Source organism: Esox lucius, chromosome 1, assembly GCF_011004845.1.
Source record: "Esox lucius isolate fEsoLuc1 chromosome 1, fEsoLuc1.pri, whole genome shotgun sequence".
Taxonomy (NCBI): Eukaryota; Metazoa; Chordata; class Actinopteri; order Esociformes; family Esocidae; genus Esox; species Esox lucius.
The window spans coordinates 42,485,242-42,501,108 of record NC_047569.1 but is presented as its reverse complement, the minus strand read 5'-3'; the positions used below and the strand labels follow the sequence as shown (position 1 = coordinate 42,501,108).

The 15,867-nt window shown below is 44.1% G+C and overlaps 1 protein-coding gene across 4 annotated transcripts in view; it reads left to right on the top strand.

Moving 5' to 3' along the window:
* The window catches only part of mtus2b (microtubule associated tumor suppressor candidate 2b), a 59,660-nt gene that overhangs the window by 21,808 nt on the left and 21,985 nt on the right, over positions 1 to 15,867 (top strand). For all 4 annotated transcript variants that reach the window (XR_004576019.1, XM_029122613.2, XM_029122615.2 and 1 more), the window contains 2 exons: positions 2,788 to 2,886; positions 9,201 to 9,397. Coding sequence is in view for 3 of the 4 variants with exons in the window: in XM_029122613.2 (XP_028978446.2) it covers positions 2,788 to 2,886; positions 9,201 to 9,397 (296 nt within the window). In the remaining variant the exon portion in view is untranslated. The remainder of the gene's footprint in view (positions 1 to 2,787; positions 2,887 to 9,200; positions 9,398 to 15,867) is intronic.

Genomic DNA, 15,867 nt, shown 5'->3' with positions numbered 1-15,867 from the left:
CTTGTGGATGTTAGAGACCTTGCGCTCCTCCACCTTCCGTTAGAGGATGCCCCACAGATGCTCAAAAGGGTTTGGGTCTGGAGACATGCTTGGCCAGTCCATCACCTTCACCCTCAGCTTCTTTAGCGATGCAGTGATCATCTTGGAGGTGTGTTTGGGGTCGTTATCATGTTGGAATACTGCCCTGTGGCCCAGTCTTCGAAGGGAGGGGATCATACTCTGCTTCAGTATGTCACAGTACATGTTGGCATTCATGGTTCCCTCAATGAACCGTAGCTCCCCAGTGCCGTCAGCAGTCATGCAGCCCCAGACCATGACACTCCCACCACCATGCTTGACTGTAGGCAAGACACCCTTGTCTTTGTGCTCCTCACCTGGTTGCCGCCACACACGCTTGACACCAACTGAAGCAGAGCAAAAGGTACAAATGATCCCCTCCCACTTACAGTGGGATCCCATGTAGCTTAGATTGTAGAGCACAGCACCTTTCACACCAGGGTAATGGGTTTAAATCCCACCGGAATTGAAAATGACTGAAAACATATCGTAAAAATAGAAAGCTACTATAAACACTGGGTTCTGATGCTTCTGCTCTTTCGGCTGTACGGTACTGTACATTGGGTTCTGTTTCCCTTTAGGACAGGCTATAAGGTACTATAAAATGGGCTTCTGCTGCTCTTAAGTGATAAATGGCTGTTCTCACCATTAGAGGGTTTTCAAACTTCTCATCAGTGACCGGTAACCGCCATATTTATGACCTTTTCCAGAGCTTACACCTCAAATTTAATTTGTACTAATTATCTCTCTCTTCATTAGGGGAAGCTCGTTCAGTGTCGGTCCTTGAGGACACATTTGGGAACTGCTGCTACATGACCTTTTAAGTAATTCAGCAGATGTTCTTAGCAAGACTGATCTACAGTAGTGAATTAATTCATTTTCAATTCCTGTGGGATATAAACCCATAACCCTGGTGTTGAAGGTGCTGTGCTCTACAATCTAAGCAACATTGGATCCCACGGTAAGTTAGGGTTCTGCATTGTAAAATTATTTTTTTGTTCTGTGATGTAAACTGGATTTATACTGTCTACAAGTGGTAGAATGCTGTTTTGTATTTTAGACTGGGGATCAACCGCCATCGAGTGATAGGAAGCTCTTCTGTACTGTACACTGGGGTTCTACTGTCCACATGTGGTCATAAGCTGTTCTGTACTGTACACTGGGGTTCTGCTGTCCACATGTGGTCATAAGCTGTTCTGTACTGTACACTGGGGTTCTGCTGTCCACATGTGGTCATAAGCTGTTCTGTACTGTACACTGGAGTTCTGCTGTCCACATGGGGTCATAAGCTGTTCTGTACTATACACTGGGGTTCTGCTGTCCACATCTGGTCATAAGCTGTTCTGTACTGTACACTAGGGTTCTACTGTCCACATGTGGTCATAAGCTGTTCTGTACTGTACACTGGGGTTCTACTGTCCACATGTGGTCATAAGCTGTTCTGTACTGTACACTGGGGTTCTGCTGTCCACATGTGGTCATAAGCTGTTCTGTACTGTACACTGGGGTTCTGCTGTCCACATGGGGTCATAAGCTGTTCTGTACTGCACACTGGGGTTCTGCTGTCCACATCTGGTCATAAGCTGTTCTGTACTGTACACTGGGGTTCTACTGTCCACATGTTTTCATAAGCTGTTCTGTACTGTACACTGGGGTTCTACTGTCCACATGTGGTCATAAGCTGTTCTGTACTGTACACTGGGGTTCTGCTGTCCACATGTGGTCATAAGCTGTTCTGTACTGTACACTGGGGTTCTACTGTCCACATGTTTTCATAAGCTGTTCTGTACTGTACACTGGGGTTCTACGTACAACAGCCTTTTATTTTCATCTTTGCCATTAATTCTTGAGATTAACTTATTTAATTAAAACTCCAAACACGTCATCATGAGTGATCCACCAATTCATTATACTGGACAACTTCAACCTCAGTGGTGCGGTCCATTCTGGTTCCAGTCCAGCTGTTCTTTATGAATTATAATGCCTATGTGCAAAAAAAGTTATTTTGCTGATGAGTTTTGTACTTTCAGAGAAATGTGACTGTTAAAAAACTAAATAACTCCTAAAAAATAAATATATTATTGCTGTGGTGCGCTGTGTAAAATCCTGCCTCAAACCTTTACAGGACTGAATTTTAAACAATGACATGACTTGTCTCTTAGAAAAACATATTTGAAATCTTATCATAAAACATGAAGTGCAGATGTCTTCTGCTCATTGAGGATTATCATTAGTTAAAACAGAACATGGATTCTGTCAGTCCCCAAGTGTGATGTGATGTTGATGGGTATATCGATCTGCTCACCACTCTCTGCTGTTTTGTCAGCAACGTGCCACCATGGATGGCACTCTGGGCTAATCCATGGATGGATGGTACCTAAGATAATTGACATTTTATTGTTTTTCCTGTGTTGAATCCAGCCCTAATCAGCACACCTTCTTTCCACCTGGTTCCAGCCAGGACAATGTAGGAGGAAAACTGGTACATGATGACACCTAGTGGACACCTAGTAACACATTGTTCTGTTAGACTTTTTAGTTCTGTTAGAATCTCTCTCATAAACATTTTAAATGGTACACTGTTATTAATAGTATTAGACTGTTTCACTGGGTGCTATACACTGAACATTAGTGACATGATTTGTGATCTATCTGAACACGATTAGAGAGCTGTATCAATAAGGGTGATGTATGCATGTGATATAAGTTATATCCCTATTTTATGCTCAGCTTCTAGGAAGGCGGATCAGAGGGCTGTAGATGTGGTCCAACCCACTGTCTCCTCCCCTAAACGCTTTGCAGTGGTCCCACCCAAGCCTCATTCTCCAGGTCAGTGTCCCGCCCAAGCTTCATTCTCCAGGTCAGTGTCCCACCCAAACCTCATTCCTCAGGTCAGTGTGCCACCCAAACCTCATTCCCCAGGTCAGTGTCCCATCCAAACCTCATTCCTCAGGTCAGTGTGCCACCCAAACCTCATTCCTCAGGTCAGTGTGCCACCCAAACCTCATTCCCCAGGTCAGTGTCCCACTCAAACCTCATTCTCCTGGTCAGTGTCCCTTCCAAACCTCATTCTCCAGGTCAGTCTGCCACCCAAACCTCATTCCCCAGGTCGGTGTCCCACTCAAACATCATTCCCCAGGTCAGTGTCCCACCCAAACATCATTCCCCAGGTCACTGTCCCACTCTATCTGTTTGTTTTCTACCACTACCATTCAAAAGTTTGGGGTCACTTAGAAATGTCCCTGTACATTTCTTGTCTGTTAAAATAAACCTGCATGACATTGGCCCCACACCCAAAGCAAAACTTTGGCAAAATAGACTTAATTGTTTGTGCTCCATTTGTTCTGGTTTGTGCCATTAACATTTTCGTTTGTGCTGCTATCATTTCTTTTAGATATTAATGATAGGTCATTCTGAGGTTCCTTAAGCACCGAATAGGTTCCAAATTCACCCAAAACAGTTTCATTTGTTTGTACTTAGTTTGTGCTCCCACACACACACACGCACATTAGGGTTGAACGATATTGACAAAATGTGATCTTGCGATATTGATCATGAATATTGCGATATCAATATTAATTTCAATATTTTTAACTTTTGTGTTTTCACATATGTTTATGGGAAAACCCATCAAAATACACTCACCTAAAGGATTATTAGGAACACCTGTTCAATTTCTCATTAATGCAATTATCTAATCAACCAATCACATGGCAGTTGCTTCAATGCATTTAGGGGTGTGGTCCTGGTCAAGACAATCTCCTGAACTCCAAACTGAATGTCAGAATGGGAAAGAAAGGTGATTTAAGCAATTTTTAGCGTGGCATGGTTGTTGGTGCCAGACGGGCCAGTTTGAGTATTTCACAATCTGCTCAGTTACTGGGATTTTCACGCACAACCATTTCTAGGGTTTACAAAGAATGGTGTGAAAAGGGAAAAACATCCAGTATGCGGCAGTCCTGTGGGTGAAAATGCCTTGTTGATGCTAGAGGTCAGAGGAGAATGGGCCGACTGATTCAAGCTGATAGAAGAGCAACTTTGACTGAAATAACCACTCATTACAACCGAGGTATGCAGCAAAGCATTTGTGAAGCCACAACACGCACAACCTTGAGGTGGATGGGCTACAACAGCAGAAGACCCCACCGGGTACCACTCATCTCCACTACAAATAGGGAAAAGAGGCTACAATTTGCATGAGCTCACCAAAATTGGACAGTTGAAGACTGGAAGAAAGTTGCCTGGTCTGATGAGTCTCGATTTCTGTTGCGACATTCAGATGGTAGAGTCAGAATTTGGCGTAAACAGAATGAGAACATGGATCCATCATGCCTTGTTACCACTGTGCAGGCTGGTGGTGGTGGTGTAATGGTGTGGGGGATGTTTTCTTGGCACACTTTAGGCCCCTTAGTGCCATTTGGGCATCGTTTAAATGCCACGGCCTACCTGAGCATTGTTTCTGACCATGTCCATCCCTTTATGACCACCATGTACCCATCCTCTGATGGCTACTTCCAGCAGGATAATGCACCATGTCACAAAGCTCGAATCATTTTAAATTTGTTTCTTGAACATGACAATGAGTTCACTGTACTGAAATGGCCCCCACAGTCACCAGATCTCAAGATAGAATTAAGGCAGTTCTGAAGGCGAAAGGGGGTCAAACACAGTATTAGTATGGTTTTCCTAATAATCCTTTAGGTGAGTGTTGATTCATAACATGAAAACAACAAGTTCTTACTACACTAGGTTTTATTTCAAGTGACAGTCATATTGGACTGGTACAACAGGAATAAATAAAGACCATGTCTACAGAACAGAACATGTTGTTCTGGTGGTACAGCAGACCTGACAACCCTGGCCAACGTTTTAGAGTACCAGACCTGTGTGGAAAATTGGGGTTCAGAACTGCCATTTGCATTTGCGTTTGCCTTCATTGCACATCTATACATCCCACTTGAACATACATTATACTTAATACTTACACATTTTCTGCCCTCTTCTATTTGCACTTCTGGTTATATGCTAACTGCATTTCATTGTACTGTATTTGTACGTTCAATGACGAAGTTGAATCAGTGCATAAATCATTTTAGTTTTTTTTTACATTGTTTAAATCTCACATTTTTTATTATTATAACCTTTATTTAACCATAAAGATAACTCATTGAGATTAAAAATCTCTTTTCCAAGAGCGTCCTGGCCAAGACAGACAGCAGCACAATTAACACGGTTGCAGACATAAAAACATATAACATCAACATATAACAAATTATGGCAATAATAAATAGTGAATTTCAAGTTCATAAAATATCATAGTTTCATTAATGTTTATCACAAGCAATAGACAACAGCAAGGATCGTCCGAATAGTCAGTCATAACATCTACAGCCGGTTTGTGTAGCCTGCATGTCATTTAAAAGTAATTTAAAACCAACTAACGAAACCGGCGCTTGAAGTTTCAGGACATTTTGCAGCAGATTCCAAGCACAGGGGGCTGCATACTTAAACGCCCCTTTTCCCAATTCAGTCCGGACGTGAGGGACAGATAAAATGATAGGTCCTCAGAACGATGACAATATCTTCCGGTACCTTTCTTTGTGATGTAAGATTTAAGGTATGGGGGAAGCAGACCAAGAATAGCTTTATAAATGAAAATGTACCAATGATTAAGCATACGGGTGGACAATGCAGACCAACCAACCCGATCATACAAAGAACAGTGATGAGTAAGTGATCTAAAGTTTGTGATAAACCTCAGAGCTCCGTGATAAACAGTATCCAGCAATTTCAAGCTTGTATAGGACGCATGCATGTATATAACATCGCCATAGTCCAGCACTGACTTGAACGTAGCAGCAACAAGCCTCTTTTTAGCCTCAAAGGAAAAACATGACTTGTTTCTAAAATAAAAACCCAGTCTCAGCTTCAGTTTTTTCACCAAATGCTGAATGTGAGGTTTAAAAGAGAGTGAATCATCGATTAGGATACCAAGACACTTGTATTGAGATACAAACTCAATCTCGGAGCCGTGAGAAGTGGTGATAGGTAAAAGGTTCTGTGACTTAGATTTTGCACTGGAAAACAACATAAGTTTTGTTTTGTCGTCATTCAAAACAAGTTTTAAATCTAACAAGGTACGTTGTACAGTATCAAAAGCAAGTTGTAGCTGACAGAGAGCTTGGTTGGGAGTTTGTACAGAGCAGTATATCACAGTATCATCGGCATAGAAATGAAACTTTGCATTGGAGACATTTGGATCAAGAATGTATAATATAAATAGGAGTGGTCCCAGCACTGACCCCTGGGGCACACCCTTGGATATACTAAGAGGGCCGGAAGTGAGACCATCTGCCTGTACGCACTGAGATCTGCCTGATAAATAGCTTTCAAACCAGCAGACTGTATGTTCTGACAACCCGACTCTGAGAAGTCTTTGTTTTAATATTGCGTGATCCACAGTATCAAAAGCCTTGGAAAGGTCAATGAAAAGAGCTGCACAATGTTGTTTTTTGTCTAAAGAGTCAATAAAATAATTTACTACTTTTAGGGCTGCTGTAGTTGTGCTGTGTATTTTACGAAAACCTGATTGAAAATTAGACAAGTTGGTAGTTAAGAATTCTTTAAGTTGTTCATTCACCAGAGTTTCCATAACCTTGGCCAGGACAGACAGTTTTGAGATGGGTCTGTAATTATTTAAATCTGTCGGGTCTCCCCCTTTTAACAGAGGAAGAACAAATGCAGATTTCCAAATAATTGGAATTTCATTGGTTTCCAGAGATAGATTAAAAAGATAAGTCAAAGGCTGTGCAATGAAATCAGATGCTAACTGTAGAAAATAAGGCTCCAGGTTATCAGGACCAGCCGATTTTCTAGTGTCTAAAAGAGTAAGGGCTTTATGCACTGAGACTAAAAATGGATTAAAACTAAAAGAATTACTGACTCTAGTATGACCCTGAGTATGGCCTTTAGGATGATTCTGTTGCGAGATGTTGAGGGAATCGAAAAAGGAACCAGAGGAAATAAAATGCTCATTAAAACAACCAAGCATTTCAGCCTTATCAGATAATTCACGGGAGTCCTTAAGAATACATGGTGGCAGCTGGATGCCAGTTTTATTTCCAGCCAAGGATTTGATTGTCTTCCAAAATTTTAAAGGATTATTTAAATTGTTTGAAGTTTCCGTTAAAAAGTGGTCTGCTTTAGCCTTTCTAATAGCCACTGTGCACATATTGCGTAGTCGCCTAAAGAGCAGCCAATCAGAATCCAGGCTTGTTTTCCTGGCTTTTGCCCAGGCCTTATTACGCTCGTGAAGAGAGCTGGCTAGATCTACAGTGAACCATGCATTGTTTCAGCCTTTTACTCTGTTCTTTCTGAGGGGAGCGTGCTTGTCAACAATTTCTTTAAAACCATTATAGAAAAAATTCCAAGCATTTTCGACATCAGCAATAAGATAAATTTTATCCCAGTCAAAATAAAACAGGTCATAAAAAAAACATTGTTCCATAAAAAGTTTAGTGTCACGCTTAATAATGATGCGTGGCTTGGTTTTGGGAATTTTTGTGTTTCTGACTGTGGCAACAACACAGTGGTCACTAATATCGTTTGCAAAAACAGAAGCTACTGAGTATTTATATGGAACATTAGTTAGGATAAGATCAATTAAAGAAGATTTTTCTGGAAATTTCAGATTAGGTCTAGTGGGACTATCGACAAGCTGAAAGAGATTTAACGAGTCACAGTAAGCTTTAAAATCATCAGATACTGGATGTAACCAGTTCCAAATTAGATCACCAATGACTACAATTTCATTCAGGTTCAGTCCTGATAAAAGCTGCATTAGCGAAGGCAGAGCATCCCTGACAGCTGAGGGTGTCCTATAGCAACTAACTACCGTAATGTGGAGAGTCCTAGAGACCTCAAGATCAATGGCTAAAAATTCAAATTGCTTACTCACCGATTTAGAGAGAAGCACATTTGCACAAAACTTACTTTTGATATATACTGCAACACCCCCACCCCTTCTGGGACGATCAGTTCTATATACATCATAACCATCAATACTGATATCCTCATTTGGAACAGATTTGCTTAACCAAGTTTCTGATAAAACAATTACATCAGCATCAGTTGAGTGTGCCCAAATACGAATCATATCCATCTTTGTTATCAAACTACGAACATTCAAGTGAATAAAACCGAGACCAGCCCTAGATTTAAAGTCAGCAGGGGTATTAAAACTTATAACAGATTCTGGGCCTGGATTGGGTTGCACATTTCCAGAAATCAACAGCAATAGAACAATTAAACACCTCAGCTTAAGTGATTTAAATGATTGATTAGAGGGTTTGTTCTTAGAACTTGTTTTTAGTACAAAGCTACGAAGGCAGTTTTCAGAAATAGTAAAATTGTCTTGTATGGCCATAAGACTGATCAGACGGGCCAAGTCTGCAGCATCAGAGAAAAAGAACAGAGGCAGGGGCATTGATTTAGTGTCTGACACACAGACAGATGTGCACGTCCCCCAGCGTATTGTGAGTGTATTTGAGAGACCTGCACGGGAGTAGTTGGTCCTGTGAAGGCTTCCACACATTCCGCTCAAGGTTAGCGCAGTCTTTTAAACCTCAGACTCCATTTAATGCCAAGATGTTTGTATTTATTTAGGATTATACGTTTGTAGTGCTTTTTGTGACGTGGATCAAAATGACAGTTACAGTTTATCACGTAACTTTTTGGCCACTAACGTTTCCTCTTCGTTCTCTGTTGTTCAAATTGTCTCCCGGAGCCACACTCATCGTACTTTTCTGTCGCTCCTCTGACTCGCTTCACTCTCTCTATCTCTCTCTTCACTCACACGCTGTGCACACACGTCACGTGGTATGCTCCATAGGGTGTGTTCATGTAGTGGACCCATGTGCTCACACTTGCAAGTGACAAGACAACCAGCCAATGGAACATGACCATTATATAGTGGTGTCAAGCGGGCTCTAAATGAAGCACAGCCAACGGACGTGCCTCTCCACAAAATAAACGGAATATCGCATAATTTTGCTGACATTTCCGATTGTGTAACTGTATTGAGGCAATATATCATGCACCCCTAACACACCTACACAATAACTACCTCTATTCTCTCTCCATAGTACGTAGATCCAAAACAGGTTGTGGTGGGTTGGATTTCGGAGGTCAGGAGGATAAGTGTGACCTTGCTCTAGTGCAGCAGTTGAGGGAACGCTGTGACAAGCAGGCCAGACAGATCCACAGTCTCCAGACTGAGCTAAACAAGGCTTCTCTGGGACTTCAGGTGTTCTCCATCACCACACAACACTTCCACCAGAAGGTAATATGTCACCGATAACTGTATTTTTTTATTAATGTGCATGTGCATATTATATTCATATATTAGAAGATAATATTATTTGTATACTTTTTTTTTGGGTTACACACTATTTTGAGAGTCCCAATTTCCATCTGTAGATGTTCTGTAGATAGTAATACCATCAGCAAACTTTAAACAAACTATTGGTTGATAAACAACTGCTTGCTAAGGTTAAGGGTAGGTTTAGGGTAAGGGTTAAGGTTAGGGATAGAATAAAGGTTAGGGTTAGGATATAGATAAAGGTTAGTAGATTGTTAGTCAAAATGTTACAGATAGCAGTAGACAATCTTTAGAGCATCTAAACGCACAATTTTGGGACTCACATGTGTTACCTTTTTTTGTTCATATTTTTTTCATATTTAGTGATAAAAAAAAACATCACAGTACATTTACAGAAGGACATTTTCAGCAAACCTTTGTTCCCTAGGACGGTAAGGCAGCATATTCTAACCTATTCAAGCCTGCTTACTTAGTATTTTGTTCATATTTCCCCTGAGACACACAGAAGGTATATTTGGATTTGTGATGTAGTAGAATACGGCCGATAGTAGAACCTCGGATTCAGGAGGAACAGTGTGGTTTTCGTCCGGGCCGTGGAACACTGGACCAGCTCTATACCCTCTACGGGGTGTTGGAGGGTTCATGGGAGTTTGCCCAACCAATCCACATGTGTTTTGTGGATTTGGAGAAGGCATTCGACTGTGTCCCTCGCGGCATCTTGTGAAGGGTGCTTGGGGAATATGGGGTCCTGGGTCCTTTGCTAAGGGCTGTCAGGTCCCTGTACAACCGAAGCAGGAGCTTGGTCCGCATTGCCGGCAGTAAGTCAGACTTGTTCCCAGTGCATGTTGGACTCCGGCAGGGCTGCCCTTTGTCACCGGTTCTGTTCGTAATTTTTATGGACAGAATTTCTAGGCGCAGCCAGGGGCCGGAGGGTGTCAGGTTTGGGGACCACACGATTTCGTCTCTGCTCTTTGCAGATGATGTTGTCGTGTTGGCCCCTTCTAACCAGGACCTTCAGCATGCACTGGGACGGTTTGCAGCCGAGTGTGAAGTGGTGGGGATGAAAATCAGTGCCTCCAAATCCGAGGCCATGGTCCTCAGTCGGAAAAGGGTGGCTTGCCCACTTCAGGTTGGTGGAGAGTGCCTGCCTCAAGTGGAGGAGTTTAAGTATCTAGGGGTCTTGTTCACGAGTGAGGGAAGGATGGAACGGGAGATTGACAGACGGATCGGTGCAGCTTCTGCAGTAATGCAGTCGATGTATCGGTCTGTCGTGGTGAAGAAAGAGCTGAGCCGCAAGGCAAAGCTCTCGATTTACCAGTCAATCTACGTTCCTACTCTCACCTATGGTCATGAGCTTTGGGTCATGACCGAAAGGACAAGATCCCAGATACAGGCGGCCGAAATGAGCTTTCTCCGCAGGGTGGCTGGGCGATCCCTTAGAGATAGGGTGAGAAGCTCGGTCACCCGGGAGGAGCTCAGAGTAGAGCCGCTGCTCCTCCGGAACGCCTTCCTGGGAAGGTGTTTCCGGTCCCGTCCCACCGGGAGGAGACCCCGGGGAAGACCTAGGACACGCTGGAGGGACTATGTCTCCCGGCTGGCCTGGGAACGCCTCGGTGTCCCCCCGGAAGAGCTAGAGGAAGTGTCTGGGGAGAGGGAAGTCTGGGCATCCCTGCTTAGACTGCTGCCCCCGCGACCCGGCCCCGGATAAGCGGAAGAAGATGGATGGATGGATGTAGTAGCTATGTAATGATTATTAAAACAATATATATTTGTTGGTTGTATTAAGGGTTTATTTAAGCTATAACGCAGAAGGGGTTGTAATATATGGCAAATATACCACAACAAAGAGCTCATCTTAGGCACGACACATGACAGAGTGCCTGGATACAGCTCTTACCCGTGGTATGTTGGCTTATACTACAACCCCCTTTTGACAGCTATACTCGGTTACCAACGTAATTAGAATAGTAAAAAACAATGTCATACTTGATGTGTGATATAACTTGTGTTATGAAGTGTTTGTTAAATTATATGTCCTTTATTGTTTGTAGTAAGAGTTTAATTTGGCAATATGGCACAACGGGGCAAAGTTTACGGCCAACATACCTTCCGTCAGAGTTTATTCTACACTTTTTTTTTCGACTGCTAATATGGCCGTTAAAATTCCAGTATTATAGAGTTCCTAAAGCCTATTTGGTGCGCTTCAGTTGAGCTCAAACCCTTCCCAAGATGTTACTTGTAGTCTTGAATGAATGCAATCCAAAGCCCTTGCTTTATGTTAAATCCACAGCAGAAAAGCCCTACACATGTCTTGCGTTGTAGAACTATCCAGTTAATCTGTACGTCCTCCCAGCTTGTGATCCAACATTTCAACACCTGCTACTGGTACTTCACTTTTCCAACCCGCAGGCTAATCTGATGGTTAACATATACGACTATACTTTAACACAAAATATTAAAACAGACTTATAGTTTTTTTCTTTTTTTCTACAAGTGTTGATAAGTGTCATTCTCTTTTCCACTTTCCTTGGGGCGGGGACACCGACAGGATTCCCAGGGCCTGTGAAAGAATTTAACATTCACAGTCACAATCAGCCATTACTTATCTGCTAAATACAGTATCTCACAAAAGTGAGGACACCCCTCACATTTTTGTAAATATTTTATTATATCTTTTCATGTGACAACACTGAAAAAATGACACTTTGCTACAATGTAAAGTAGTCCGTTTATAGCTTGTTAAACAGTGTAAATTTGCTGTCCCCTCAAATTAACACAACACACAGCCATTAATGTCTAAGCCGCTGGCAACAAAGTGAGTACACTCCTAAGTGAAAATGTCCAAATTGGGCCCAAAGTGTAAATATTTTGTGTGGCCACCTTTATTTCCAGCACTGACTTAACCCTCTTGGGCATGGAGTTCACCAGAGCTTCAAAGGTTGCCACTGGAGTCCTCTTCCACTCTTTCATGATGACATCACGGAGCTGCTGGATGTTAGAGACCTTGCGCTCCTCAGCCTAGGTCTGGAGACATGCTTGGCCAGTCCATCACCTTTACCCTCAGCTTCTTTAGCAAGGCAGTGGTCGTCTTGGAGGTGTGTTTGGAGTTGTTATCATGTTGGAATACTGCCCTGTGGCCCAGTCTCTGAAGGGAGGGGATCATGCTCTGCTTCAGTATGTCACAGTACATGTTGGCATTCATGGTTCCCTCATTAAACTGTAGCTCCCCAGTGCCGGCAGCACTCATGCAGCCCCAGACCATGACACTCCCACCACCATGCTTGACTGTAGGCAAGACACATTTGTCTTTGTGTTCCTCACCTGGTTGCCAGTGACCAGTATGAGGGAGTTTGAGAGCGATAACACCAAATTTAACACACCTGTGATCTTGTAATACTAATGAGTCACATGACACCAGGGATGGAAAATGGCTAATTGGGCCCAATTTGGAAACTTTCACTTTGGGGTGTACTAACTATTGTTGCCAGCGGTTTAGACATACATTTTGAGGGGACAGCACATTTACACTATTATACAAGCTGTACACTCACTAATTTACATTGTAGCAAAGTGTCATTTCTTCAGTGTTGTCACATGAATAGATGTAATCAAATATTTACAAAAATTGAGGGGTGTACTCATTTTTGTGAGATACTGTATTTTCACGTTCTCTTTCAGATTTGTCCTTCCATTTCTTTGGTCCTATTTTTTTTTAGATTAGATACAACATTTTGCCATTGAACAACAAGTACAAGTACAGTACGCGCGCCCTGCACAGACACTATGATGGCTGGAAGCTGGGCACCTATCACACCGATGAACGGGTGGGGACCCAAATGCGGACACAGAGGCAGAGGAGGGCGGTCCAAAGTATTTATTGAACAACCAGGCAGTGGGCAGGCTCGTAGTGGTGGACAGGCAGGGTTCGTTATCGGGCGTTCAGATGGTCGAAGGTACAGGAGTGGGCAGGCAGGCTCGTGGTAGGGAACAGGCAGGGTTTGTTGTCGGGCGGTCAGATGGTCGAAGGTACAGGATAGGGCAGGCAGGCTCGTGGTGGGGGACAGGCAGTGTTCGTTCTCGGGCGTTCGGATGGTCGAAGGTACAGGAGTGGGCAGGCAGGCTCGTAATCCGGAAAACAGGCAAGGGTCGTAACCGGGGAATAGAAGGACGGGTAGACTGGCTGATGAACACATAGAACGCTGGAAACGACTGTACAGGACAAGACGATCTGGCAACTGCCAAACAGAGAACAAGGTTTAAATACACGGGGCTAATAGGGAACCGGGAACACCTGGTGAGGGGCGGGGACAAAACAACAGGTGAAACACATCAGGGTGTGACAGCACCAGTGATGTGCTGGGTCGTTTTCACCCCCCGTTGCAGGGTCTTCCGATCGGCTACGGAGTAACCACCAAACCACACTGTCCCGCAGTTAGTCAGAATGCTCTCAATTTTGCAGCGATAAAAGCTCACCAGGATCTTGGAAGATGGACGGCCCTTCTTTGGACGGGTCTTCTTTGATTTTGGAAGCTGCTGTGCCTTTTTGACCAGGGTTGAGGTGTTGAGGGACCAGGAGAGGTCCTGGGAGATGTGAACACCCAGGAATTTGAAGCTGGACACGCTCCACCTCAATGCCATCGATGAGAACTGGGGTGTGACTGCAGCCTTTAGACTTCCTGTAATCCACAATCCTTGGTTTTCTTTGCATTGAGGGCAAGGTTGTTATCAGTGCACCAAGTCGTCAGGCACTTGACCTCCTCCCTGTAGGCTGACTGGTCATTGTCACTGATCATGCTAACCACCATGGTGTCATCTGCGAATTTGACGATGGTGTTAGAGCTGTGTACAGGAACGCAGTCGTGGGTGAAGAGGGAGTAGAGGAGGGGGCTCAGCATACAGCCATGTGGAACACCAGTGTTCAGGATCAGTGTGGATACGGTGAAGCTGTCTAACTTGACAGACTGGGATCTGTTGGTTAGGAAGTCCAAAGTCCAGTTGCAGAGAGATGGGCTGATCCACAGGTCATGGAGTTTGTTGACCAGCCTAGAGGGGATGATCATGTTGAATGCTGAGCTAAAGTCTAAGAACAGCATTCACACATAGGTGTTGTTTCAGTTCCACTAAGGCCCGCTCCGCCTCCGCGGTCCTTCGCAACTGGGTCGCCCCACCCTTCAGAAGGAAGGTGATCAGAGCTGCGACCTGGCTAAAGCCCCGGATAAACCTCTGGTAGTAATTTGAGAAGCCTAAGAATCGTTGCACTCCCTTAACCATGGTCGGGGTCAGCCAATTACGCACGCCGTCAATGTGATGCTCCTCCATTGCCTGTGCGGGAAAAATTATACCCCAGGAAGGATATAGACGACTGCAAGAACAGACACTTCTCGGCATTCACGTACAGGTCATGCTCCAGCAGTCTAACATGCACCCTGCGTACCAACAAGACATGCTCAGCGTGGGTAGCCATGTATATCAAGATGTCATCGATATACACCACCACGCCTTCGCATAACATGTCCCTGAACACATCGTTGATGAAGGAGTGAAAGACTGATGGAGCATTCATCAAACCATACGGCATAACCAAATACGGAGGTGGTGCTGAAAACTGTATTCCACTCATCCTCCTCCCTGATACGCAACAGGTTATATGCGCTCCTGATATCCAGTTTTGTGAAAAAGCGGGCCCCATGCATCTTCTCGATCTCCACAGAGATAAGAGGAAGAGGGTAGCTGAACGGGATGGTGATCTTGTTCAGCGCTCTGTAATCGATGCACGGGCGCAAACCATGGTCCTTATTCTTCACAAAAAATAAACTTGGAGGGCCTACTGTAGGATACATGCAACCCATAGGGAGTGCGGCACTGTTAACAATGTTTATCGCGCAAACCCCTGGTCTGTGGTGGCGATACAGTGGCCTTAACCTTGGAAAAAAACGCAGCCAAATCCCTGTATTCAGGGGGAATTGGCAAGGCGGGAGCACTGTCCGGACTTTCGACCATAGTCGAACCAACGAAAACACCCAAACACCTACCTTGACACTTCCGCGACCACCCCGAAATACCCTGACTAGACCAGGAAATGACGGGGGCATGTAGAGACAACCAGGGGAAACCCAACACCACAGGGAACGTGGAAGAGTCGATGACGTGGAAGGAGAGGGTTTCACTGTGCCGACTGCTGGTGACCATGAGGAGAGGGATAGTGCACTCGGTGACCAACCCCAACCCTAGCGGCCAGTTGTCCAAAGCTGTCATGGGTAAGGGGTGGAAAGGACCTAAAGGGGAATGTGTGAACGCAAAGTGAAGGACTTATCAATGAAATTCCCAGCAGTGCCCGAGTCTACCAGTGCGTTACACTGGGAAAGCAGCGGAAAACCGGGGAACTCAACAGGAACGATGCATAGGGAGAGAGGAGAGGCAAGAGGTGAATG